Source organism: Ursus maritimus, unplaced genomic scaffold (assembly GCF_017311325.1).
Source record: "Ursus maritimus isolate PB19 unplaced genomic scaffold, ASM1731132v1 scaffold_1, whole genome shotgun sequence".
Taxonomy (NCBI): Eukaryota; Metazoa; Chordata; class Mammalia; order Carnivora; family Ursidae; genus Ursus; species Ursus maritimus.
The window spans coordinates 9,128,711-9,155,912 of NW_024423343.1; the positions used below are offsets into that span (position 1 = coordinate 9,128,711).

At 41.4% G+C, this 27,202-nt stretch overlaps 1 protein-coding gene across 8 annotated transcripts in view; it reads right to left on the reverse strand.

Moving 5' to 3' along the window:
* Window positions 1-27,202, reverse strand: part of SP100 (SP100 nuclear antigen) — an 89,001-nt gene that overhangs the window by 32,282 nt on the left and 29,517 nt on the right. For 4 of the 8 annotated variants that reach the window (XR_005837150.1, XR_005837149.1, XM_040639264.1 and 1 more), the window contains exons 4-17: window positions 25,085-25,156; window positions 23,177-23,239; window positions 22,394-22,543; window positions 20,884-20,967; window positions 17,705-17,851; window positions 16,848-16,937; window positions 15,250-15,333; window positions 14,347-14,400; window positions 13,826-13,918; window positions 12,674-12,727; window positions 12,287-12,340; window positions 11,956-12,039; window positions 8,021-8,137; window positions 6,959-7,012 (exon numbers count right to left, since the gene is read on the reverse strand). Coding sequence is in view for 6 of the 8 variants with exons in the window: in XM_040639264.1 (XP_040495198.1) it covers window positions 6,959-7,012; window positions 8,021-8,137; window positions 11,956-12,039; window positions 12,287-12,340; window positions 12,674-12,727; window positions 13,826-13,918; window positions 14,347-14,400; window positions 15,250-15,333; window positions 16,848-16,937; window positions 17,705-17,851; window positions 20,884-20,967; window positions 22,394-22,543; window positions 23,177-23,239; window positions 25,085-25,156 (1,200 nt within the window). In the remaining 2 variants the exon portion in view is untranslated. The remainder of the gene's footprint in view (window positions 1-6,958; window positions 7,013-8,020; window positions 8,138-11,955; window positions 12,040-12,286; window positions 12,341-12,673; window positions 12,728-13,825; window positions 13,919-14,346; window positions 14,401-15,249; window positions 15,334-16,847; window positions 16,938-17,704; window positions 17,852-20,883; window positions 20,968-22,393; window positions 22,544-23,176; window positions 23,240-25,084; window positions 25,157-27,202) is intronic. The other 4 variants (XM_008690364.2, XM_040639254.1, XM_040639248.1 and 1 more) reach the window with 4 other exon arrangements.

Consider the following 27,202-nt stretch of genomic DNA (forward strand, 5'->3'; position numbering starts at 1 on the left):
ATTTTTAATTTCTGCCAGATTCGCTCTCATTTCCACCCTTAGAGATTCTATATTCTCATTAACATTTTTGTTAATACTTTTTTCAAGTCTACACATCATCTTGACCATTGTTACTCTGAATTCCATTTCTGATAATTTGGTTATATCCATATCCATTAGTTCTGTGGCAGAGGCCACAGACTCATTGTCTTTTCTTTGCTGGGGGGGTATTTCTCCTTCTCGTCATTCTGATGAGGAGAGGTTGCGGGGTTGTCCAGAGCCCAAATTATTGATGGGACCCAGGCCGTGCGCCCTTGTTTTATAGGGATCTTAGGGATGTGGGCTTCTTGATTTTTCAGCCTGCCTTCTGGGGGAGGGGCCTGCCGCGCCGATACTCAGGCAACCCTGGTTGGGTAGAGTCTCCGTGTCCCCTGCGAGGGGGGATGGGCATGGGCACACTGTGAGCCGGTATTTCCAGGCTTTTGTTCTCTGGCGGCTTTCCCTGGCAGTTTGCTGTGCCTCTTCTGAGAGTCAGAGCAGCAGTGGCCGAATCTCAGCCTCTGTCTCAGAACAGAGGGGATCGTGGACTGTTCTCCACTGATGATCTGGCCACTTTAACTCTGTTTCTGTTGGTGCTGCTCAACCCTGCAGCATCCCGGGATGTGTGCCCCACACCCGGCGTCCCAGCCCTCAATTCCAGGGCCGGCGTGTCTCTGTCCTTTGTGTTTCTAACTCCGCCAGCCACCAGCCGCCCTGTGCGCTCCTGAGCTCCTGGTCTCAGTCTGGTTCCAGTGAGCGCACCGGAGCCCCGTTTCAATCTGGTGACGTGGGCTCCCGGCTCACGGTCTCAGTCTGCTTTCTCGTGGGTGCCATCCGCGAGTCCGCCCGCTCCCCCGTGCAGGTGGCTACCGCTTCCCGGCACCCAAACGCTGCGGCTCCCTCCCCCTTCCATTTATCTTCCGATATCTGTGCGCGGTTTCACAGCTCCCCGCTTCGTACCTCAATACTCAGCGCTGGAGATGTTCATTTGTAGAGATCCAGATGCATCTTCCTGCGTCTCATGCTGATTCCGTGGATGTTCAGGCTGGTCTGGTACCTATCCAACTCGACTCAGGGGACCAGCTGAAAAAGGGGTCCCCTACTCCTCCACCATCTTAACTCCTGATCAAGTCTACCAGTTTTTGCCAAGGGGTTATAAAAGCCTGTGTTGATACATGTCTTCAATGCACAGGTAGGCAGTTTACAAGTCCACCCTAGCTGTCACCTCCTGCTTGCACAGAGCCTCCTGGGTAGCCAGAGGTGAAAGGTGAGGGCTTTCTTAGATTTTTCCTGAGCCTGTGCCCAGCCCTGGGTCTATGCACTTCCCTAGACCTGTGTGTGGCCTTCCAGATGGCTAGGAATATCGGGGAGTTTTATATATACATATATATGTATCTATATTTATATACTATATATAACATGTTATATATCCATATGTATATAAACTATATATATTATACTATAGTGCTATATATGAAATACTATATATTTATTTGTATATAATATATAAACTGTATATGTGTATGTTTATATGCATAAAATACAGTTTTATAACTTTATATATTATTTATATATATTTATGTATTATATAAATATATATTTTTAGTTTATGTATATATGTTTACATATTATATAATTTATAGAAATATTTTATATAATATATTTAATTATATGTAATGGTTATATTCTACCTATATTGTATTTATAATTTATAATTTTTATGTATTTGCACATATGACACATTCATGTTTACATATTATATATTCTATTTACCTGTATAAATACATTTCTATATTATATATATTTATATATAATAAAAATTATTTATTTGTAAATAAATGAAACCTAAAAAAATATATTTATATGTGTTGGTATGTTATATGTGTGTGTTTTCAGAACCTGCTGATTTCTGAACACCTGCACTGCTACCCACTTATCCCACTCCAGCACCATCCTTGCCTAGGTCATTACAAGAGCCTCCCTACTGATCTCTCATCCCACCCTCCTAAAGGCTATTCTCCATGTGGCTTACAGAGCAATCCTTTGAAAACTTTACTGAGATTATACCATTCCGTAGCTCAAAACTCTGTAGTGTCTTTTCCTCTTACTGAGACAAGAATCCAAAGTTTTTATCATGGCCTATGAGGTCTATATGATCTTAAAAACCACTTTCCACTCACCCCTCTTTACCTCCCCAGCTAGTAGTCCCCTTGCCATTCCTCGAAAGATCCCACGCATCTTGCCTCAGCCTCTGCCCTGAGGTCTTCTCAGCCTCAGTACCATCAATTATTCCTTCACCTCATTTGATATCTACTTATGTTTCAGCTTGTCAGTGAGGCTCTCACTGGCCACCCCATATAAGATGGCATGTTTCTGCTGGTGCTAGGTTGTTCCTCGGTAAGCATCTTTGCTGCACGCATTTTCACTGCAAACATTTTGCTGCTTAACTAACTGGCCATAAGGCAATTTTGCCATGAAAGATAAAATCATGAAAAATAAAAGAGGGATATTCATTAAAAAGGACATAATGAAACATGAAAAATGAATAACAAAATTCAAAGGACTTTTTCAGGCAATTAAAAAATATTTGAGTACATTCAAAATGTATAGTGCATGGCACTATACTATTCATGGCAATACTGCACAAGTAACCGATTTTATTTTGTGGATTATACCCAAGCACTTGTCTTCAAAGTCTTTTGCTCATAGTATTATACATTTTATTTTTGCTTGTTTTGTCTCCTTGTTCAGCATTGCATTTTTTCTTTTTTCACTATAATTTCTTCCATCAGTTTCCGAATACTGGGATGCATACCTGTAACTGAGCTTTGTATTGCATTGTGAAAGCTTTCCGCATTGTTGTATTTTCTCGGCATATTGTTTCATGTCCATTGACAGACATTCCAAAATTCTGTGGGAAACGTGGGTTCAAAGTGTACCACTGTTAGACCATTCTGAAGGCTACGATTTATATAATAGAAAAATGTGAGTACGGAGTCAATGAAGAAATAAAACCAAACTGTCAACCAGTTATTTAAAAAAAAATTTTAATGGCAAAATTGCCTTACAGCCAATTAGCTATGTGGAAAAAAATGTTTGTAGCAAAAATGTCTACAGCAAAGATGCTTACAGTGAAAATACCAGACATGGTTTCTGTCACTCTATACCTCCATTATGCTTTATTTTCTCCTCACTTTAGCTGAGGTGAGGGAAAAAGCATTTGATGTAGTGCCAAGGTCCTGAGGCAGAAAATTATTTAATTTGTTCAAGGAGGCCAGAATGGTGTGTGAAGAAAAGGATGGTAAGAAATGAGATTTTCAGAGGTAATCAGAGGCATTTAAAATACTATATATTTATTTATGTATTGTCTATATTATCCCTGCCAGAATTTAAGTTCAATGAGATTTTGTTGACTTCTTTACCCCATTGGGCAGCTTTGGCAATAGGTACTTGTTGAATAAATGAAGAATATTACAAGAAAACAGAATAAATAAGTAGTGAGATATATCATGTTCATGAATTGGAAGACTCGATATTTTAGAAATGTCGATTTTTTCCAAATTCATGCTAAGCAATTTCAATAAAAATTCAATAGGATTTTCATGGGAACTCGACAAGATGCTACCAAAATTTATATGAAAGAGAAAATGTCCAAAATAGCTAAGATAGTTTTATTTTATTTATTTTAAAGATTATATTTATTTATTCGACAGAGAGAGAGACAGCCAGCGAGAGAGGGAACACAGGCAGGGGGAGTGGGAGAGGAAGAAGCAGGCTTATAGCAGAGGAGCCTGATGTGGGGCTCGATCCCAGGAACCTGGGATCACACCCTGAGCTGAAGGCAGACGCTTAACGACTGAGCCACCCAGGCGCCCCTAAAATAGCTAAGATAATTTTAAAAAAGAAATAAATTGAAAGAAACTTGCTCAACTGGATATCAAGATATTATGAAGTTATAGTACTAGAATGTGCTATGTATCGAGGCAGAATTAGATAGAGTAATGGATCAGCCTAGAAAGCCCCCCAACAAAACCATATAGACATATGGTAGCGTGATCCATGCCCCATGTGATATTGTATTGGAGTAATTGGAGAAGCTGGGATCATTGGTTATCCATGTTGGAAAAAAATTAGACCCCTACCTCATATTACACTAAAAAAAACAATTCCCAAAGGATTAAATGAGAAAAGAAATAGGAGTGTCTTAGCCTGGTATTCTCAAAAGCAGATTTTGAGATAAGGGTTTGTGTTCAGGAAGTTTATATGAAACTGTGTCAAGAATCCAGAGTAGGGAACTGGGAAGAGGCAAAGAGTAGGAGAGAAAGCCAATTGGGATGGTCTCCACTATGGTTAACTAGGTCCTCATCCTGGTGGGGATCCTTTGAAGAGCTATTTAAAAAAATTGTTCATCTTAGAAATGGAAGAGAGAGTATTTACTGGATTCTGTCCTTCATTGGTTAAGATGTTCAGTAAAATAGGAAATGTATGAAAAGGTAACCTGAAAGGTAGCCTCAGGTTATGTTAAGATTTCTTAAAACAAGATTGAAAAGCACAATCATAAAGGAAAACACAGACAAATTAGATCACACAAAGATCATACCTTCTGTGCATAAAAAAACATGATAAAAAGACAGGTCAAAGGATAATGTGAAAGAGGCTGGAGGGGTTATTTCAGAAATGGGGATCAGGGAAAGCCTCTCTGAGGAGGAGATACCTGAGCTGAGAGGGAAAGCATTTTATTAGTGTCAGAAGAAAGTGCAAATGTCCTGAGGCAGAAACTCACTCAGTTTGTTCACAGGGGCCAGAGTAGCATGTGTGAACAAGAATAGTAAGGGATGGGATTAAGAGGTGATCAAGGGCAGCTTATGCAATGCTTTTCTAGGTTTAGCTGGAAACCACTGAAAGGGTGTAAGCAGTTGGGTGGCAGGCTGTTGAGTGAAGAATGAATTACAGGTGGCAAGAATGGAAGCAGAGTGACCAGGTAAGAGGACTCAGCAGTATTCCACATGCAAGATGATGGAGCTTGAACTGGGGAAGTGGCAAAGCAGAAAAAGAATGGACAAATTTGATATATAGTTTGAAACCTGATGATGAGTCAATATGGGGAGTGGTTAGGAAAAGGGAAGAATCAAGCATATCTCTTACATTTTTGGTTCAAGCAGCTGAGTAGATGTAATGCCATTTACTGAGATAAGGATGACTGGTCATGAGTGACAGGTTTGGGACCGAAATAAAGAAATCTGACATGTCAAATTTGACACACCTATTAGAACGCAAGTGGAAGTTTGGAGTAAGAAGTTGGGTTTATGATTTGATATCTCAAGAAAGGGATTAGAGGAGGGGAAATATAATTGGCAGTCATTAACATATCGAAGGACTTTACAGCTACCAGACTAGATGAAATCTCTAGGGAGAGAGTATAGTTAGAGATGAGGAAAGCACTCAGGTCCAAACCCGGGGGCATTCAATATGCAGATATCAGGAAGTTGAGAAGGGACCACCACCACCACCACCACCACTATCAGCACTACCACCACCACCAAATCACTAGGAAAGAGCTATTAGTNNACCAGGAAAGAGTGAGTGGGGGGTTGTGGTGTCCCAAAAGATTAAGAGTGCATTCATCCACATGGCCTGAAAGGGACCATATTCTCCTAGCTTACTCACCTGATCACACGGATGCCAAAGTCTGCCAGGAGTTAGGAGGTAAGAGGCAGCCAACAACCCCATCAGAAAGGCCATGATCAGGTGATCACAGCAGGCCACCCTTAGACAAGCCACACCAGCTCCATCCTCTTGACTGGAGAAATCAGCTTGTCAGGGACAGATCCCTTCAGATCCCTTCAGGCCCAGGCTCCTGGGAAGAGGTCTGCCTCCCCTTCCACCACTGCTCTCCACACATGCTACCTCCCTCTGCCTCTCCTGTGAGGCCAGGAGGTCCCCCCAGCTATGGTCAATCTTTACAGCCCTCCTGGGAACATGCAGTCCAGAGGCAGCCTCACTTTCATAATGGGATGTACAGAGAACCTTCATTAACCAACAACATTGATTATGACATCACCATCCATAACAACGAGTCAACAATCAAAAATCATCAATCTTCAAAGGAAGGGACCAGGGGCGCCTGGGTGGCTCTGTCAGTTAAGCCTCCAATTCCTGATTTTGGCTCAGGTCATGATCTCAGGGTGATAAGATTGAGCCCTCTAGTAGGGCTCCATGCTCAGAGGGGAGTCTGCTTGGGATTCTCTCCCTCTCCCCCCCCCCTCATGCTTTCTCTGTCTCTAAAATAAATAAATAATCTTAAATTAAAATAAATAAATTAATTAAATAAAAGGAAAACAAATGGGACTACATATTAGCAACACATATGACGAGGATTAATACATCAAATAACCTCTTGTATATTCATTCAGCAATGTAGGAGAAAGACCAACACCACAACAGGAAACTGACACAGCGCTCTACGACAAAGACTTCAAAGAAGAAGAAAAACAAATGACTAATAACAAATGAAAAATGCTCGACCACCCTAAAATGAAGACTAGTGCATGTGAAAGCATCAAAGAAGACTTTTAATAGTTAATTAAAACATTAAATGTTTTTACTGCTTCGGTATGATATATCAATTTTTAAAAAGCAAGAAAAGGAAAAATATGTATAGAATTATCATATTAAGATATATAAAAATATATTCCAAACTGAGTTAATACTTGCATAGAAAAATTCTGGGAAGACATACACCAATGCTTATAAGAAACATATTTTAAAATCAGAATAAAACACAACATGAAGATATGACCATTTTGGAAAAAAAAATAGTTACTTTAAAAGGCATTCATTTTTTCTCTTATGAAAGGTATAAAAAATAATGATAAGTCTTAGCATTAAAAATCACATCATTTGTAACATAAAAATCAAGCAAATTTTTACTCATTCTTACTTTTTTTCTCCTTGTGTTTTCCCGAAGTAGAGTTGTTTCCAATATCCGTGGTATCTAGAAAGTAATAGGTGGTGGTCATAGAACTGTAGTTTATAAATAAAACTTACAAATCTTATGACAATTCACACTGTGGAAGGCTTGAGTTTATAATGAGTTTATAAATGATCTGAGTATCATTTCTCTGCCTTCCTTCTAAAGGAAACAGGTACTGGATTGATATCTAAGGTCTTCCTTTATTTCTCTGGGACTTTGAAAAGGCTCTTAATTTCTTTTTCTTTCTTTTTTTTTTTTTTTAGGCTCTTAATTTCTTAAGGACATCAGTTTCCTCGTTCATGAAACAGGGATAGCAAATGTTATCCTGTTCAGGCTTTAAATTTTTTATGACAATTAAATAAGATCTTATTTACAAAAGTTAATGAGAAATCACTGTATTAGTCAACATACTGGAGGGTATCCCTTAGAACTATATGCTGAGTTTAAGAATAGTTATCTGGGGCCTTCTTTTCCTGACAGGTAACAGGACCATTTGTCTTTTGAGGTTTTCCAAGGTTGTGACAAAGTGATACTATTATCTACCAACTGAAGAACACTTGGATTTCTTCGTTCCATGGACAATGGTGGATGTCACTGTATAAATCCAATACTTTAGTAGTGATTCACTAATATAGTAAATGAGATACTGCCATTTTTACTAGTGAATTTCTATGAGATCATCCATGTAAATCCACAAGGCCCACCCTGTTTAACATGACTTTATAAGGATCTCTTGCCTCTCTGCCATTCCCAAAAGGCTCAGGTCAAGCAAATGCAGAGAATGGGATTCTGGCATGGATATACCCCTTCCTTATCAAAGTGGGCTAGGAGACAAGTGCAGCAGAAAACAAAAGCTCTGATTTCAGACTCCTGACATCCTGCAGCCTAGGGCCCTATGAGCCTGCATTTCCATAACTGGCCATTCCATTATTGAGCTGCCTGGTGCTCTTGAACTCTGATCAAGTACATACCCAGGGTCTGTGGTATCCAAAGAACAACCTCCACCCCAAGACCCTTGGGCAGCCTTACCCATTATGTCAGATGCTTGGCTACTCTCAGCCCTTGCTCTTTGACCTCTTGAAGTACCTTCTGAAAAACACATGACACAGGAACACTTTTGATTTCCAAGTCCTTTTGGCTCTGCTCCTAAATTATGATTTGGAAAGAGTTCTCATTTGCATCTCCTCTCTTCCAATGATCCTCCCTTCCCCCATCCCTCCACTAAAGGATGTCTCTACCTCTGAAATCTTTCTTTGTTTGCTCCCCATTGTCTTTGTCCCTTCCTTTCAATCTATTTTTTCTCTTTTATCCTTTTCTCTTTGCCCTAAATCTGTAGTTTTGTTCTTCTACTTTTTCTTTATATGCTTTTTCCATCTATCCATTTATGGCATTTTTTATTATGACATGTAAGTCACCATACAGTACATCATTAGTTTTTGAGGTAGTGTTCCATGGTTCATTGTTTGCATGTAACACCCAGTGCTCCATGCAACTTTATGACATTTTTTATAGTCTCTTATATTTACTTTATGATATTATCCTTTTCCAGAAATATTATTTATTATATTTATATATGTATATATAGAATTCAATTATTGGAATAGATTTTTTAAATATTCTGTATAAATACCATAATAAAGTAGCTTTTGCCAGACAAATTTCCAAATGTTGGAATACAGGAGGTGAACAATATTTTTCACTCGCTCAAGAAGTTTCCTAAGCCTCTTTCAGGTGCCAGGTGCTGAGATAAGTGCTGATAATAATTCAGACACAAGACTACTGAAGCATCAGTGCTTGTCAATCTTAGGAGCAACCAGAGAATTGACACAGAAACAAATGAGTGAATATATTGAAACATGAAGAAGCATGTGCAAAGGTCTAGATTCAGCAAAAGCAAGTAACCACAAGGAGTTTAGTATATCTGAGCATGAAGTGAAAGAATAAGGAGCATTGATGAGGATGGAGAAAGAGGCAAGAGCCCTGAGGTAAGTGGCTTTGGAGGCTACGTGAAGGAGAATTGACTTAATTCTAAAGGAAGTTAGAGGACATTGGGTGCAGTTTTGAAAGTTCAGTTCAGCTAAATCACTTAGAATACATTTGGTGGGAACAAGATCAGGAGGAGAACAGGACCCTGTACATCTAGTTCAAGTGAGAAGTGATATAGATGTGGATTCGAGTGTCAGCACTGGGAATGGAGATGAAGGGACAGGTTGGAGATTGAAAAAGAAGAATTGATAGAGTTAGATGATAGATGTGGTATATCAGTTGAGGAGACAATGGTGTCATGGGTGACTCTGTGAATTACAGCTTGAAAGAATGGGGCAATTAATAGTGTGTTTTAGAAACAGAAAACACTGGAGGAGCAGATGCTGTTTTAGGAACATGATGTGCTCAGTTGTGGAAAGGTTGAGTTCGAAGGTTTTGAAAGACACCTGAAGTGGTGAAGCCTCAGACCTGCAGAACCTTGGACAGAGATCATTCTGCCATTTGGATGGATGAGCTTAGCTGCTTAGAGAACAGGGCTGGGCTGGATATGTATGCTTAGGAACTATTAAGTTGTGGATGGTGATTGAAACTATAAGAGTAGATGAAATGCCTGGGTGACGTCTTTTGTAATCTGGTTGAATTATAGGGGACACTGATACTTGGGAACATCTTGCCCTGAAAACTCACTGCTACTGTGAACCACCCCTTATGTGAACATTGCTTTTGTCTCCTGACCATTTCAGATCCCACAATTTCTCTGTCTTGCTTCTCTTCCTTTTACACTCTGCCATTTTTCTCTCATCTTTTACTCTTCTTATATATGGTTCTCTATATGGTTTTCTATATGGTGTGCCTCCTCTTTCTCCTCTCCACTTATTACCCTATATATATATACCTCACTCCATTTATTTTCCTATGCTTCTATCCCTGGATCTAGTTTTATTGTTGAAGTAATCCTCTTTCTACTGTCACTTCCTTTTCCATTTTCTCTTTGCTTCTAGTCTGTTTCTCTTAATCTTATCTTGATCTTTGGGCTGTTTTCACAATTACAATCTTTGTCTTTATATTTTCTTTATCTATATTTAGCTTCATCTCACAGACTGCTACTACCATCATGACCAAATGCCTGCTCTTTTGACACTGACTACACTGTGGACCACTATTACTTCTCCCAGTTCCCTGTGGACTTTCTACATTGCAAAACTCAGTCAGTCATGGTCTTTATTACCATGCTTCTGGTACAACTTTTGAGCGGTATCTTGAAAATCATCACTCTTCCCCCACGACACTCCCGAATCTGGTGATATTTGGATTCCACGTTCACTTGAAAAGATCAGATGTCTTTCCATTTGGAGACCCCAGCCTATCCTTTCTGTTCTTCCTCCTTACGTTATCCATTCAGCGTCACTTCCCTCCATTCAGGACACAACTCTTCTCTCTCTTTTGGCTCCCTTAAGCCTGTTGAAAGCAGTCCAAGTCCATGCACAAGTCTATGTACGGGAGTGTGTGTGCATACGTGTGTGCTTTTGTGGGTGCACGTACATGCTATGTTTTTGGGGAAGAGGTAAGGTAAAGAAGGAAGAGCTTTTTCTCGTTGCAGATAGGAAAACAAAGATAATGAATAATTGATATCATAACTGGCTTCTCCATCAGATGCTTATAGGCTGGCATCTCTTCTGACTCTCTTCCTTTATTCTTCTGAAGAGCTTTGAATTCACAGGACACTGAAGAGCAATAAGGAAATGACAGACTATAGACAGTGACCACTTTGATGTGGTCAAGCTCATTTATAGTCACTGCTCAGGTGAGCTGAGGAAACACCCGCTCCAGTGATTACACCTTATAGCCAACAAAGGTGTGCTTGTCACCTTTTCTATCTGGCCACACATCATTCTCCTCCTTATTTCTCAGTTTTCTGACCATTTCCCTTACACATTTCTATCTCCATCACTTGATTCTGTGAGTGTCTCTCCCTGATTTCCCTGATATCTCTTGTCCTCTGCATTGTTTTCTCTCTTTTCATCTGTGATGTTCTTAATCTCTGTGTCTTTTTATTTCTCTATTCATCCTTTTTGGCTCTGTCCTTCTAGGTATTTTGTATGCCTTATAGCTGGCACCACTCCTACCATCTTATTTTTCTTTATGATTTTCATTTTTATTTATCTATTATCTATCCATCCATCCATGCATCCATCATCTATCAATCATCTATATGGTTGTTAAACAGGTTTTCTTGCATCAGGCACTGATACACGCTGCTGCTACTACATATCAGGTCCCTTGTACCTCCTTTTTGGACTTTGATCACAGGATACAGCTCTTATATTTCTGCCTGTTACATACAAAGGTCATACTTTTTGACCTTTGGTCAAATTGGCCAGTTTGGTCAAATGTCTATTTCTTCACCCCAAAATGGGGATGACAAGAATTAGCCTGCCTAAGTCTTAAGGATACTGTGATGACAGTAAGATCTTATTTGCCAAAGTACATTAAAATAACACAGTATAATCAAATAATAGTGTGATGGACATCTGTCAAAAACTATACTAAAGTTTGACAGTTGTTGATCTGAAGCTTTTATTTCTGTCTATAATTACATAGCAGGACCAGTTGTCTTTTGAGTCTTTTACAATTACAAATGACATTAATGTCAACCAAGATATCACTATAGAAATCTAAAGATCTTAGTGTTAGTAGGCATGACAGTAGGTATTAAAAAGATACCACCATTTTGCTGTTCATTTCTTCCACAACAGCAGTATATAATTACATACATTCATTCAACAGGACTCATCCTGATAAACATGAATTTATAATAATTTCCTGTCTCCTTCTATTTTCTAAAATGCTGAGAAAAAGCTCCCAGGATTAACTGGATACAGGTCTTCAAGGTGCTCAGAATAAAATGCACAAGGAAATAGTAGCTTTTAATTCCTGACATTCTGCAGGCCAAGGCTTGGCGTCCTAATCTTCTTTACCTGACCCACTTCTTAGGACTGAGCTAGAAGATTCCTGAGGTTGTTCTGTATGACTTAGTTCTGAAAAGTTATCACCGCTGATCCCTGCAGAGAGAAATAAAATTCTTTAGCAGTCCCAGTCTGTGTCCTAGGAACCAATCCAGTACCAAATTCTTTAAAAGGAAAATTGGAAAGAGAAGCTCACGTAGGAGGAGCAGGACTATTCCTACCACCAGGCTACTCTGTGGCTCCATCTGCCATATTTTTCAAGGTTGTTGCAGGAACCACCCCCAGGGCTGGGCTGGGGGAAAACTTTGCCATGGAAGGCACTCCCTTTGTCACCGTGTCTTACCATCTCCACTTGTCTGAACATACTTCTTCCAGTTCCTTTGCTTATCCAGGGAGTCTGTGGAAGCAACATTTTCAAGATGGCAGGGCCTCTATCAGCTGGGGCCCTCAATAATCATAGAGAGTAGAATACCCCTCCACTCCAGGAGTTACTTTATCCTATTTAAGCAAATGAAGAATATACTTATATTGCACTTGTGGCATTGAACTTTTTGAGGCCGACGTGTTGTATCAATTAGCCCAGCCCACCTAATTCAAAATGTATAATGTGAATCAATTAAATTGCCAACAAATTTATTTTTTTATTTTAAAGGATATAACAAAAATTTTGAACAAAGTTTTTGTAGTAAAGAAAGATATTTGTTACATCAAGAGTTTTGATTGCTCTTACATCTTTTCCTCTTGTTTGTTCCCCAAGTAGATTTGTTTCCAATATCCGCAGGATCTAAAAAGTAAAGGAGAACACAACCAGTAATCTACAATTACATAAGAGTTGTAAATCTTATGACTACTCACATTGTAGACAGGATTTGGACTAGACAGACACTATGATGATTATTTCTGTCTCTTCTCATCTAAAGGAAAAAGATCACTACTAAATGGAGCAGAGAACCACAATCCTTTGGCCCCACCTGCAAAATCAAAGAAGTTTTGAAAATCCATATTTTTCCCATAGGTTTTCAGCTAACTACCTTGGAAGTGAGTCTGGACTTGAGTTGTCATGAGTCCCTGTAAAATCTTTATTTCTCACACTTGGTGTGAATTCACACAATTTGTTGCAGGAACATTAATATAGCATATTTGAGAATGGGATTCTGTTCCAGACCCTGTTGGATTTTTTTTGGGGGGGGGTGGTAATATGTAGGATATAAACCACATTGTCTCTCTAAGAGATTATTATTTTATGTATGGCTTCCATGGTTTTGAATAAAGGACTATGGATGTTTGCTGGGAGTCCAGGCTCTTTTGCCTCTTCTAGTAACTTTCCACCTAAGATGTGTAAAAGATCCTTAAATGTTTATGTGCTAGTTTCCCCACTTGTGGAGTGGAGAGAGCCACAGTTACCCACGTGACCTTTAAAGTTGTTATAGACATAAAAGGTTATCTTATTAGTGAAGTTATTTTCAAATATCATTATATAGGCCAATGTCATATTGGGGTCATCTGTCAAAAGCTATAAATTGAATTTGATGGTAATAACCAGAAGCTTTTCTTTCCATCAATAATCAGAGTCTGTGATCAGAATCTTCTGATTTTTGAACAACTTTGCAACAAAATCAAGCAATAGCAGATACACATTTTCTCTGCTCTCTAGAAAACAGGAGTGGGCGGAGGTGGAAATCACTATATAATTCAATACTTTGGGGTCAATAAACCTGAGAGCATGTAGTAAAAAGGGCACCGCCATTCAACTAGAGCCATCTTGTTAAACCCGAATTTATAACAATTTCTCTCTGGAGTAGGCTCGGAGTTAAATGCCTAGGAAACAAGAACTCTGAACTCAGCTTCCTCGTGTCTGGGAGCCCATGATAGTAGTCCTTACCCTCCTCATCAGAATCACTTCTCAGTGCTGAGCTCGAGGCTGTCGGGGGCTCCTCTTCCTCACTGGACTCTGAAGAGTAATCAAATCTTTTCACTGTGGAAGAAGCAAGTGTCCCTTGAAAGTCTCAGTGTATGACAAAGGAGCCAAGAGGTAAAAAAGTCCACGGCAAGAATATCCCCAGGACATCTTGGGAATCTGGTATTGAAGAAGGCAGATTTCCCACTTGGCTACTTCCCTGAACCCCACTTGAAACAAGGTCCCACACCTCCCCCATCAAAACCTCCTTGGAATGTTTACTTGAGAAAACAATTTAATTCTATTGTGTTTGAGCCCTTGACTTCTTTGGGTTTGCTTGTTACGACCATTAGCCTAGCTAATTAATACAAAAGTTAAAATACAAACCATCTTAAATTAAAACAAATTTATCTTCTACTTTGAAGGATATAGCAAAGAATTAGAATGAATTTTTTGTAGAAAACGCTGTTTATTTGTAACCACGAAGAGTTTTTATTTGCCCTTACCTACTTCCCAAACTCTTTTTTTGGATGTAGTCGGTTTTCCGAAACTCATGGGGTCTAAAAAGTAAAAGGGAAGAAACAATTATTTGTATGCAATAATCTTACGAATTCTGTGACCACTCAGTGGGCTTGCGATCATAATATACTTAATGACCAGTTTCCTCTCTTTCCTTCAACTGAATCCAGTTCTGGTGGCCTGGGGCATAACGCTGGGTTCCTGCATGGCTTTCCTTTTCACTCTCTGTGTAAATTTGTAAATGATTCTTCAACCTTACTAGCCACAGTTGCCTCATCTATAAAGCTGGGATAACCTAGTTATCCTATCTCCCTGTTAAGGTTTTTTAATGAAAACAAAATGAAGCTTTATTTACAAAGCCCTTTAAAAAATCACAATGTAAGCCAATGGTTTAAGTAATCTGGGTTTGAGAAGAGCTGATCAGAGGTCATTTTCCCACCAATAATTAAATAGCACAAATTATTCTTTGAAGGCTTTCTAGGTTTGGGACTCATGACAGTAGTGTCAGCAAAGAGAGGTATACCACGCTTACTCTGTTGGATAGAATATAAAGCATATTGGTAGAGAATAAGTACATTATTTCAGCTCTTCAGCTTTAATACATGATAGTGTGTAGGAAAAAAAAGTTTGTCATTTTACCAGCATATTTTTGCTACATTTTCTATATGTCAATCAAACGGGCCTGTGCAGTTAAATAACAATTTATAATGCCTTCCTGCCTCCTTCCATTCCCAATAGGGCCAGAGAAATTAAATGCAGAAAATAGTCCCTAGAAATCATAGGATCAAGGCTCATAAAGCATGCTCAAAATAAGATTCATCAGGAAAACAGAGCTCTGGATTTAGACTCCGAATATTTGTCATCCAGGGTTGCAATCCTAAAGTTCTTACCTAGTGTAATCTGAAGTCGTGAGCAGGTGGCTTCTTGGGACTCTCCTCTCTCACTTGATTCTAATGAGTCAAGGTTATTGGTCACTGCACAAAGGAATAGGTCTCAGCGTGTGACCAAGAAACTAAGATATTAGCAGGAAATATCATAAGAACAGCTGGAAAAATCTAGAAAACCATGCAAATTGTGGTCTGCCACAGTGTCACCCTGGTCTGTCCTTCTAAGCCACCTGCCTTGAATTGTAGTCACACTCCATTCCCTGTCCCCACAGGCAAGGGGCAACTTTGCTCTGTTTGAACCTTTCCTTCCCATACTCTCTCTCTCTTCTACTTCTTACCCCTTCATCGTCACTTCACACTTCCTTCATCTCTGCTGTTTCTCACCTTGGGAGACCTTCGAAATCTTGTGCTGACAACGGCAAGACTCTTCCCCTCCTCCTCCCCAACCCAGTGACTTGTTGAACATTTGCGAGGCTGAGAAATAATCTCGTGTCTGGATCCTGGCCATATTTTGGAACAGCCTTTTGGATCAATTTGCTACACTAAGACAAAAGTTAAAATGTGCACTCTTTAAAACTTGAAGCAAATCTAGATTTTACTTGATGGATCTAGTGAGCCATGAGAATGATGTATCATTTAAAATATTGTTCATTGGTAACATCAGGACCGGGAAACATTTTTATTTGGTTTTAGGTCTTTTCCAAGTTTGTTTCCCCAAATAGGCATGTTTCTAATATCCTTCGGGTCTAGAAAGTAGAAAGGGAAAACAGACCACCAAGTTGTACATAAAAGAGCTGCAAATCTTAGGACCACTCATGCTACCCTTGAAACTAAGGAAACATAACATTTTGATAATCATTTTTAGCTTGAATTTTACAAAGCAAAAATGCAGAATCCAGGATGCTAGTCTTGTCTGTCCCTTTAATTATCCATGAGACTTTGTAAAAGACCTTGAAACATTGATGTGATTGTGTTTTCTCTAGAAAACAAGGAGAACAATGTCTGGGGTACTTAAGAGTGTTATAAATTGAAAAGTGAGGTATTATTTGCAAAAGTCCTTGGAAAAATCATTATATATGCCATGACTTGCTGAAGAACTCTCAAAAACAATACTTTAGGTTTCAGAGTACTCTATCTGAATCTTATTTCTGCTAACATCCGATAGCTGGATGAGTTGTCTTCTGACACAATTCAGTTTGTGATCACATGACAATATGACCTTCTAATAAAGGAATATTTAGCTTTCTGTTCCCTACAGAAATCACTGTATAAATCCAACACCATATAAGCATAGAAACTGGCTAGTTTCAAAAACAAATTCATCATTTTGGTAGCCTCTTCCTTCTATATAATCAGTATATGGGTGCAAGTATTGATAAGTAAGACCTATCAATTAATAGGCCTCCATCTTCAAAAAGTATATACATAATGGTTTTTTATCTCCCTGCATTTCCCAAAAAGGTCAAGTAAAATAAATGCAGAGAATGGGATTCCAGGATAAACTGAATCTATCATAGAGACTAGGCGCCAAATACGATGCATCAAACAGTAGTTCTTCATTCAGATTCCCGTAGCCAAAGCCTGTTTTCCCACTTCCTTACCAGGTCTGCTTTCCAGTGCTGATGTGGAGGCTTCTGGGGGCTCTGGGGGCTCATCTTCATCACAGGATTCCTCGGAGTCACTGTTGATCACTGCACAGAGCAGCAAAGCCTTTTAGCTTCAGGGTGGGGCCAATGAGGCCGCACAGCAGGCAACCCTGCGATAGGACCACTAGGAAGACCTAGAAGCTAAGTTAACTCAAGGCACCCTCGTCTGTGCTTGGAATGTGCGTGACCTGCAGGTTACTCCAGTCCTAAACTAAAGGTGATGGAGCTCACGCGTGGAGGGCAGCTTTGCCCACGCTGCCAACACTGTTCTTCCCCGACTTGCATGCGACCTCTTACTCCTGCCTTCATACTACCCCCACCCTTCTGTGACCTCCTACCGCCCCCCTCCCCATGTGATCTCCTACTCCCACCCTCAGGCTACCTCTATCTTTTATTCTCAATTTACTTCACTTTCCTCTTGGCTCTGCCCATTGCCCCTACTTATGCCTCTCTTTCTGGCAGTAGTATCTCTCCATACCTTCCTTTGTCTTCATGTGTTTCCTTCTTCATCCCCTCTCATGAATGTCTTGGCTCTCTGATGTTTTTTCCCTTTTCTTCAACTCCTACCCCCATACTTTCTTCTTTTGCTTTAGGAATAGTCTCCCATACATTAATACTTAAATCTACCATTTCTGTCTTTTGGTATTTTTTTGATTACTGGGACTTTCTCTGGCTGAGCTCACTGCACATGATGCTGGTTCCTCCCCCCTTGCCTCCATCCAAGGCAAAATGGACTGCCTCGATGGACGCCGACGACATGTCCCAGCCCCTTGCCTGGAATGCGCCTTACACACTCNTTCAGTCAGCCTTACCTATTATGTCAGATGCTTGGTCACGGTTAGCCCTTGCTTGGGCTTGGTGTTCAACTCTCGAGTTAAAAAATGGCTTTTCCTTCTTTATATTCACCAGAGATACAGAACAGGGATTGAGTTGGATTCCGTGGTTGGGTAGCTCTGCTCCTGGATCAAATCGTAATGAATGAAGAATTTTCATTTGTCTCCCCCAAAGGGAGTAAACACCATTCACTACTATTGATAAGTCCTTCTCCCTGTGAATCCACTGCAGGGGTGAAGCTTTGCCCCCACTTCTCTTCTTTCCTGTTGCTTAACTGTGTCCCTTCCTCAGTGCCTCTCTGGACTCTGGGTTTGGGGGTTTTTTTGTTTGTTTTTATTTTCTCTTCTCATCCTTTGATGAATTATTTTTTGCTCTTTTGTTTTTAAAGATTTATTTATTTATTTTAGTGGGGGCAGAGGGAGAGAGAATCTCAGGCACACTCTGCACTAAGCTTGGAGCCTCATGCGGGGCTCTATCTCACATCCCTGAGATCATGACCTGAGCCAAAACCAAGAGTTGGATGCTTAACTGACTGAGCCACCCCGGAACCCCACTTGTTGCTCTTTTAAAAATAAAAATTATATTTTCGGTATAATATGCATAGATAGAAAGGGGAAACAAACTGAGGGCTTCAGAGGGGAGGGGGGTGGGGGAACCGGACAGGCTGGTGATGGGTAGTAAGGAGGGCGTGTATTGCATGGTGCACTGGGTGTTACACACAAGTAATGAATCATGGAACTTTACATCAAAAACTAAGGATGTACTGTATGGTGACTAACATAATCTAATAAAAAACATTATTAAAAAAAAGAAAAAAGAAAGGGGTAAATCATAAATTTTGAATCATCACAAAGTGAGCATATCTGGGTAACTGTCACTGTGGTCGAGAAATAGAAGATTACTTCTACCCTGGAAGCCTCTTCGTGATGCCTCCCACTAACTGTCTCCACCATGTAGCTCAAGTTAATAACCTGCTCATCCTGATTTGTAATACCACTAATTATTAATTTTGTCAGTTCCAAAATACACATGTTTATATAAATGGAATCATGTCTCCTCTCTCTTGTTTGCTCTTTCTCTGTCTCTCTGTCATTTGGTGGGGGCCAGGGGGGAAATTTGGCTTCCTTTCTCAATATATGTTTGTGAGAATCATCTGTATTCATTTTGCTTTTTCACTGCCATATAGTATTCCATCATAGAAATAAGCCATGAAAAATAAAACCATAGGAAACCCATTTGTGCTGTTTCAAGATTTTGGCTATTATGAATAATGCTGCTTTTCTATGTGTTCATCTTCTTTTTTTGAACACAGTGTGCATTTATGTTGGTTTTGGCTGAGGAATATATTTGCTGAGTCACAAGCTATGTGTATTTTCAACTTGGGACTGTATACCCAACTGTTTTCCAAAAGCATGTGTAAAGGCAGAGATATAATTGAGAGAGCTTGGTAATTCAAGTAAACAAACAGAATTTGGTATAGGTGGGGATGTGGTGGAAGAGTGTGTGAGGGGGAGATTATGCAACTGTATGGGAGGTATCCTTCAATACTCTACACCAAGCTGTGTTGACCTCATGCTAAGGGTTTAAATAGGAAAGCCATATGACCCCGTTGGCATTTTTGCAATGCCCATTGATCCAAAGTGTGGAGAATGGATCTGAGGGGAGCAAGACCGGAGGGAGGAGGCCAGCAGGACAGCTCCTCTATTTTGAAGTTAGAAGTGATTGGAATCTGGATTAGAGTAAGCATTCTGGAAATGGAGAGAAATGGGCAGGTTGGACATATTTTCAAGTTGGAATTGACAGATGTGGCAAATGAAGTCATGATTGTTTTAATCCACTGAATTTGGGGACTGTTTGTTACACAGCAATAGATAACTAATATAGCTTCCAAATAGAGATGGCTTTCAGATCTTTGATTACAAGTCTTCAGGCACTTGAAGGAATGAATCTAGAAGACAGGTCTGGACCAGAGGTGTGTGTAGGAATCCATAGATTCAGATGGTGATTGAAGCCATGGAGATATGAGATGTCTAGGTAGAGGCCTATTTTTATCTGAGGGAGTGAAAGGGTCATTTTGGTGGTCGCAGACACCTTAATGATGTCTTCTCAATGGTATTAGGAAGAACCCTCTGTGCCTTCTTTCGGGTGACCGTCTCTTTAAATTGAACAATGTCTTCATTTGTCTTCTCTATCTTTATTTGGTCCACTCTCTACCAGTTTTTCATTCATGGTCCCTTAACTCATCTTCTACTCATTCTCTTTATGCCTCCCCCCATTTTTTCTATTTACTGGTATTGATTTCCTTCTGTATATGTCTCTATTCATACTCTTTTTCTCAACATTCTTTATCACTATCTCCCAGGACCCAGCAGGGTCTAGAGTGAGGCAGAAGAGGTGCCAAGGGGATAAGAAGACACCAAGAGTAAGATTTTCTTTCCATATGTCCCAGGACCTACCTGCTTCACCCTAGAACTGGCCCTGCTGTCCCCTACCTGATTTTTCGTTTATCCATTCTCTAAGTTTCCTACTTTCTCCTTCTTGATCTCTGTTCTTAATTATTAATGTGACTTTCTGTATGCCTCTTCTCTATTGATTTTTGTCTTTCTATTCATTTTTCTCATCTCAAGCATTCCAGTCATCACCAAAGTTCTCCTCCTGTGCCACTGTCCCCTATCCCAAGTCCTTTCAGTTGTCACTTCTTTTCTAAAAGTCCTTCCCCAGGGCTTCCCTGCTCACAAATCTGACCAGCAGCATCATGCATGGTTTCTGTGTTTCTGTTACAACTTCTGAAAAGCAAGTTGCAACTTATTCCTTTTCACCAACTCCACAAAATGATACTGTTTGGATTCCATGTCAATTTCGCTAAAACCTATGTTGTTCATGTACTTTGTCATTTGGTGTTCTTTGGTTCACTTTTTAAATATTTTCTCTCCTTGTATTCCCTCCTCAGAGACATGCACTACATCAAAGAGCTCAGCTCTCTTTCCCCTTGCACCTCACATGACGTAGAAGCAGCCAGAGGCTGTGCACAAGTCTGTGGGTCCTGGGTGTTGTTAGGGTCAGGGAGGTGGTTAGCATCAGAGAACAAAGGAAAGCGTTTGCTCTCATAGAAAAACAAAGATAGAATTAGAAAATTGGTAAGATAAGTGGTAATTACTTTCTCCATCACGGGGCAATGGGCTGGGTGTGTCTTCTCTCGTGTCTCCATTATCCGCTTGGCTGGGTGGTTGTTCACAGGACTCTGATGATGAAAAAGACCACAGCTGAGACCCGGCAGAGCCTTTCCTGTTATGCCTATTTCCATTTTGTCACACCTCATCTGACTTCTCTTTCCTTCTCATGTTTCTATTTAGAGCTTGTCTGCATATATATTGCCACCTTCACCCTCACCCCATGGAAGTGTTGGGGCTTCGGTGATTCTATGATCAAGCTCTCCCTGACTTCGACTTTTCTTTGTCTCCCTCCCCTAATGAAGCACTGCAACTTTTCACCCTTTGTCTCTTTGTTGTCCTTCCTAGCTTTTCTTTTTTAACAAAAGAAAACAAAATTTAATAGGCATACATTCGGGGAATCCACACAGACATGGAATTTCAAACACCATGAGGCAACATGAAGCTTATATGGGGTTAGGAGAGGAATAGGGGCCTTAGGATACAGAGGGGAGAAAAGTCATTAGCAAGAAGGTCAAAGGAGATGTTTGGAAAAACAGGATGGTTCTATTATACAGATAAGGTCCTTCTGAGGTAAAAGGGAGTCTCTGTTAATACTTCTCTTCCTGGTAGAGGCTCTCCTTTCCAGTACAAATTGAGGCAGTTATCGGGGAGGCAGAGTGCCTCTCCTGCATCTGCTGGGTTTTTATTTTAACTTGAAATAATCTTTATGCCTAAGTGGCACATTTTAGGGTGGCCTGCCCTGGGTCCCTACACTTGAATATACTGTGAAGTTTTCTTTTTTCTTCTAATATGGGTATCTTTAAACTTAATATCCAGTTTCTTCCCATCTGCTGAGGCCGTATGCAAACTGATACTACTATAAGCATGTCCTGATTTTGTCTGCTTTGCCCCTTAGCCAGAAACCATCTTTTTTTTTCCTTTAAATTTCTATAGAATGTATCCATGTCTCTCGTAGGCCATATATCTTATTTTGTTTTGTATTTTATTTATCTGTGTACTCATTTAATTTTCTTAGTAGCTTTTGAAGATCTTAAAGTCAAAATCCATTTTCAGCCCTTGGCATTGCAACTTTTCTATCAATAAGAGGTATTCCAACATTGTGAAAATGAAAAAGCACCAGAAACATATTTTGTATATTTTCCATTACATGTGGGCAAATATTGCTCTTTCAGATAAACAGTACAAATTAGGTTATCTAGCATTTTTATCAGCAGGAAAATTGCAGAAATTGGCAATTCTGATCTCACCCAATGCCAGCTTTGAATCCAATAAAAAATAAACAGGCTTGTGGAAGCTAGCACTTGCTAATTTTTCTTCCTCTAGTTCTCTCCCATTAATATATCAAGCTCCATTCCTGCCTCCTCTGTGTCTGTAGGAGTTTCCCCTTCTTTGTTAATAGATGTTTCCTTGAGTTGGGCATGACTCCATTCTCTGCCACCAACAAGGACTCCTTAGCCTCTCTCTGCTCCTGCAAACCCAGGCAATCAGTCTTACCTGCTGGCTCAGATTCCTGGGCACACTCCTCATTCGCTTGTTGGATGTCTAGGGTATCATTTTGGACACTGGTTGTATCTGTTCTCTTTGCATTTATCTGTTCTGGTTCACAGAGTTTCTCCAAGAGTCCATTTGCAGGTGGGGTTGTACCTAAACCATGTTTTAATTCATAGATATTTTATTTGCCCTCTGCATCAATCAGGGTCCAACAGGAAAATACAAATCACTATAAGCTTTTACAGTACAGGGAATTTCATCCAGGAAGAGCTGAGAAGTCCAAATAGAAGAATGCAGTAACCCAAAGAATACTTAACAGGAAGCTGTGGGAGGGACCAAAGATGGGCCCAGAGATCAGGGTCGCTGGTTGGATAGAAGCTGGCCCATGGCTGGCCTGCTTGGTGGGAAGTGGTATTATGGGTGACATGCAGCTACTGTCAGAATTGTGGACAAAGGCAGTGATGGGGAAATACCCAGCTTCTCCCTTTCTCCCACTCTCCGATCTCTTGTTAGTGTACCATGTCAGGAACCCAGCAGGAAGCCAGCAACAAAGGGAGCTAGCAAGGAAGTCCACAGGGGCCGGTGGCCAGAGATAGAGGGCAGAGCAGAGCAGGGGAAGGTAAGGAATGAATCCCAGGGCAAACACCCGAGGACTTCCTTACAGAAATTGCAGAAGACAGACATTCTTGGCAATCAGTGATACAAAGAAGCAGCCTCCCACCTCCCAGCACACTCCAGAATGGGACGAGAACAAAAAAGATGAGAATACAGTCAACAGCAACAGACCGTGGTAAGATGAGGATTGTGGGCATGACCAGGTCAGACTTCGGTGTGAGTTTTCATCAGTTTCTAGAGGAAAGAAGTTTAAAGTTCATTTCAGAAATTGAAGTATGGTCTGTGCTGTTCTTCCCTAATCCCTTTTTTATGAAGCAGGAGTTGAAGATCCCCTCCAGGTATCCATACAGAGACCATGTATGGTGGATCCCACGCAACCCTTGCAGTCAGACCCCAAATGGCAGAATGGAGGCTTGGGTTCAGCTGCATCCCTGGGTAAGGGGGCCTCGGCCAGGCCCTCTCACTGAATGTCCCACTGTCCCCACATGAGGCACCTGAGTAACTGGCGATGGCTTATCCTGACTCCCCTGACCAGGGTGAAGCTACCTTTGTCCCCAGAGCTGCCCCTGACCAGTGGACTTATCCTGACCAGCAGACTTTATCCCCAGAGCTGCCCCAGAGCTGCAGGAATATCCTACAAAGTCCTGCTGACTTGTCCCCACCTCCTCTTCCTCTACACCCTCCCTCCACACATCTGTTCAGTCTGTCTCATTGGCCTTTCCTTGAGGATTCCATGTCCGATTCTCCTCTTCCTCCTCCCATTCTTGGTGTTCTTTTTTATGTATCTTTCTCTGCATATAATTCCCAATTTTTGTCCCATGCTTCTGTCTTTTCCATTGGATTACTGGAGTGGCAGTACAGGGTTAAGAATGCAGGCTCTGTCACAGCCAAAAGGTAGAAAGAACCCACCATTAACTGATGAATGAATAAGCAACATGCAATATATCCATACAAGAGAATGCTCTCCACTAATAAAAGAAATGAAGGACTGATTCATGCTACAACATAGATGAATCTTGAAAATATTACACTCTGGGGAAGAAGCCAGACATGAAGGGAGTGTTTACATGATCCCATTTACATGAAATGTCTGGAATTGGTAAATCCAAAGAGACAGAAACTAGATTAGTGGTTGCCAGAGGCTGGGCAAGGGGGCACAGGGAGTGATATGGAGCTTCCTTCTGAGGTGATCGGAATGTTCTGGAACTAGATAGACGTAGTAGTTGCACAACATTGTGAATACACCAGACATCATTAACTGTACACTTTACAATGGTTAATTTTATGTTATGTGAATTTTTACTTCCACTCACTCACACACACACACATGCACACACACACACACACACACACACACACACAAACACACAGGCTCTGGGTTCGGAATGCCTGGGTTCACCCTTGCTCATCTGACCCAACTACACACGTAGTTTCGAGATTTCAGTTTCCTTATCTGCAAAACAGGCATGTGAGCAATGCTAACCTCCAATGGCAGCCTGAGCACTAAACCAACTGCCCGCACCCATGTTCAACTGGTGAGACGTTAATAACATGTCTATTTCTCTTGTGTCTTTTAACCCTTTTTTCTCTTTCATTTCCCTCCTTCTCTCTCTCAAAGTACCCACATCCTCCCCTCCATCTTTCTACCACTTCCTCTTTTCTCTCTCTGTGTGACTTGAACAACATCCCCCACATTGAAATCAGTCCCTTCTGCCATCATTTGATGTTGACCATGAACCCAGGTTCTTAGCCCTTGACAGTTTCACACTGATCTTCTCCTACAGGGACTTTTCTAAATCGCAATTACTTCCTGGCAGTTAATCTGTTTAAATCTGGTTTACTGACACACGGGGTTTCTGTCCCTTTGTCTCGGTTATTGGGCCAAGAGTCTCTTGTCGTAGCTTGCCTTCAGGATTTGGCCTCTGCTTAGACATTCATGCAAACACCCCTCCCTGCCTTTTCCTTGGTTCTTAACATTTCTTCCCTGATTCCCCAAATCCACTCAGGACTCAGGCTTGAGTTCCCTATCTCCTTTTCTTCTTTGCAGATGAGAATCGGTGTTCATCGGGTTGCCATCACCTTGTTCAGGGTTTGGTTGGATACTAGGACCACTGTGTACCTCCTCTTCATCAGTTTCTTGGTAATCGATTGCTGAAGAGAGGGAGACAGAAAGAGGCAATTAGGGATCCCATCAGAGACCAGGAACAACATCTCAAAATTACACAGTTAAAAAGTCCCATCCCTCAGGTCACTCGAGATCAATGCCTCTGATCCTGTGTAAAGCTCCCCCATCATCTCTGGGATAGAAAAGAAAACTCCAAGCAAGAGAGTCTATGTTTCCCAAACAGAGAGAAGCCACTGCAATGTAAGGGTAAAGGAAACATCATGATCCCATTACCCTTGTAAAAGATTTGTGGATGGCCAGGAAAAGCATATATCAAAGTAAATAAGAGACGTGAAATGTGTTTCTGATCTGTTCAAACTGAAACTGAAAACTCCCTTTCAAACTGAAAGGAAGAAATAGGGATTTCCTCCAGAGCAGAGCTAGGCTCTCAGAGAGATCCCTGGGTATGAAGGGGAAAGCCCACCTGCTCTGAAGATGCTGCTAGACAAGAGGAGGGTTGCAGCAGGGAGGGTGAATGCTTCCCAAAGGCGCAAAGCACAGGACACCTGGAGGAACAAGACAGACCTCCCAGGGACCCAGATCCCAGGAACAAGGGAAGGACACTCTGCAGCTCTGAGCAGGGAGCACAGATAGCAGAGCTGGAGGACCACCCCACAGGCCTGCCCCAGGGCTGGGGAGGCCACCAATCAGGGGAGGTGGGGACACCAGCCCAGCACCCCTGCCTGGAGGTGACCCAGCACACGTGGGAGGAAGGAAATAAACCATGAAGACTGGAGGGGCGGGGGAGGCGGGGGTGTCTGTGGGGAGTCCAGGGAGGAGGAGACACCACGAGGCAGGGAACCTGCTGCTGCAGGGCCCATGGTGGGAGCTCCTCCTGGGGCAGGGCCTGCAGGGGGGAGTTGCACAGGACGGTGGGAGCCATGGGTGCTTTGTCACCCGAGGACCTGGCCTCAGACCCTGGCAAAACCAGGTGGAAGATATGAGGAGAACAAAGAGAAAGGTGAAGGAGGCCTGTGTGGGCAGGTGGTCCCATGGGGGCTCAGGGGGCTCTGAGCATGGGATGAAGGTAGGGACTGAGCGGCGGGAGAGGCTGCTGCACCCCAGGTCACAGCCCCCGGATTCTGGGCTTTGGGTCACTGACCCACAGCCCCCGTGGACAACAGAGTCTGGGAGGCGACAGCTGCCATCTCCCCAGGGGCAGGTGGGTGGCAGCCAGTGTAGGTGTGGGACACCCCAGCTTGGGGAGTCCCGGAACCTAACACAGGTGATGTGGGCACTGAATCTGGAAGGGTGGGGGGTCCCTGCAGTGCATGGAGAGACTCAGAGCCCCTGAGATGTGGGCAGTACAGGCAACCGCCATTCCCTCTGTTCCCATGGCCTGGGACATCCTGGTTACAGATATAATATTGACTTAATTGCCTTTATTCCATTTCTAACTGGACTGACTTGCTGTAGAAATTATTTTGTTCTTGGGGCGCCTGGGTGGCTCAGTCATTAAGCATCTGCCTTCGGCTCAGGGCGTGATCCCAGAGTTCTGGGATCAAGCCCCACATCGGGCTCCTCCGCTATGAGCCTGCTTCTTCCTCTCCCACTCCCCCTGCTTGTGTTCCCTCTCTCGCTGGCTGTCTCTCTCTGTCAAATAAATAAATAAAATCTTTAAAAAAAATTATTTTGTTCTTAACTAGATAAGGTTACTATTGATACAAGTCAATAAACCACATGCTTTATACCTGCTTTTTATTTTTTTTCCTTGTTTATAAAAACTGTTGATATTTCTTTATTGCCTATTAATAAAATTCCAATTGCTTTACTTTATATGCTAGACTTCTTAAAATCTTCTTCAAATTTATCTCTCATGAATCAGCTCCACAGTCTGCTTCTCACTCTCTGAGACAAATTAAATTTGTCTTTGAAGACACACTAGATCCTTTCCCGTTCCATGCCTGATCCCACAGTGCCAACCCTCCTCAGGACACAGGAACATTCTTCTTATAGTGTCTCTATCTGGAGAGCTCCACTGACACCAAACTGTGTTGGAATAAAACGTTTCCTAGGCAAGTAAAAAAAAAAAA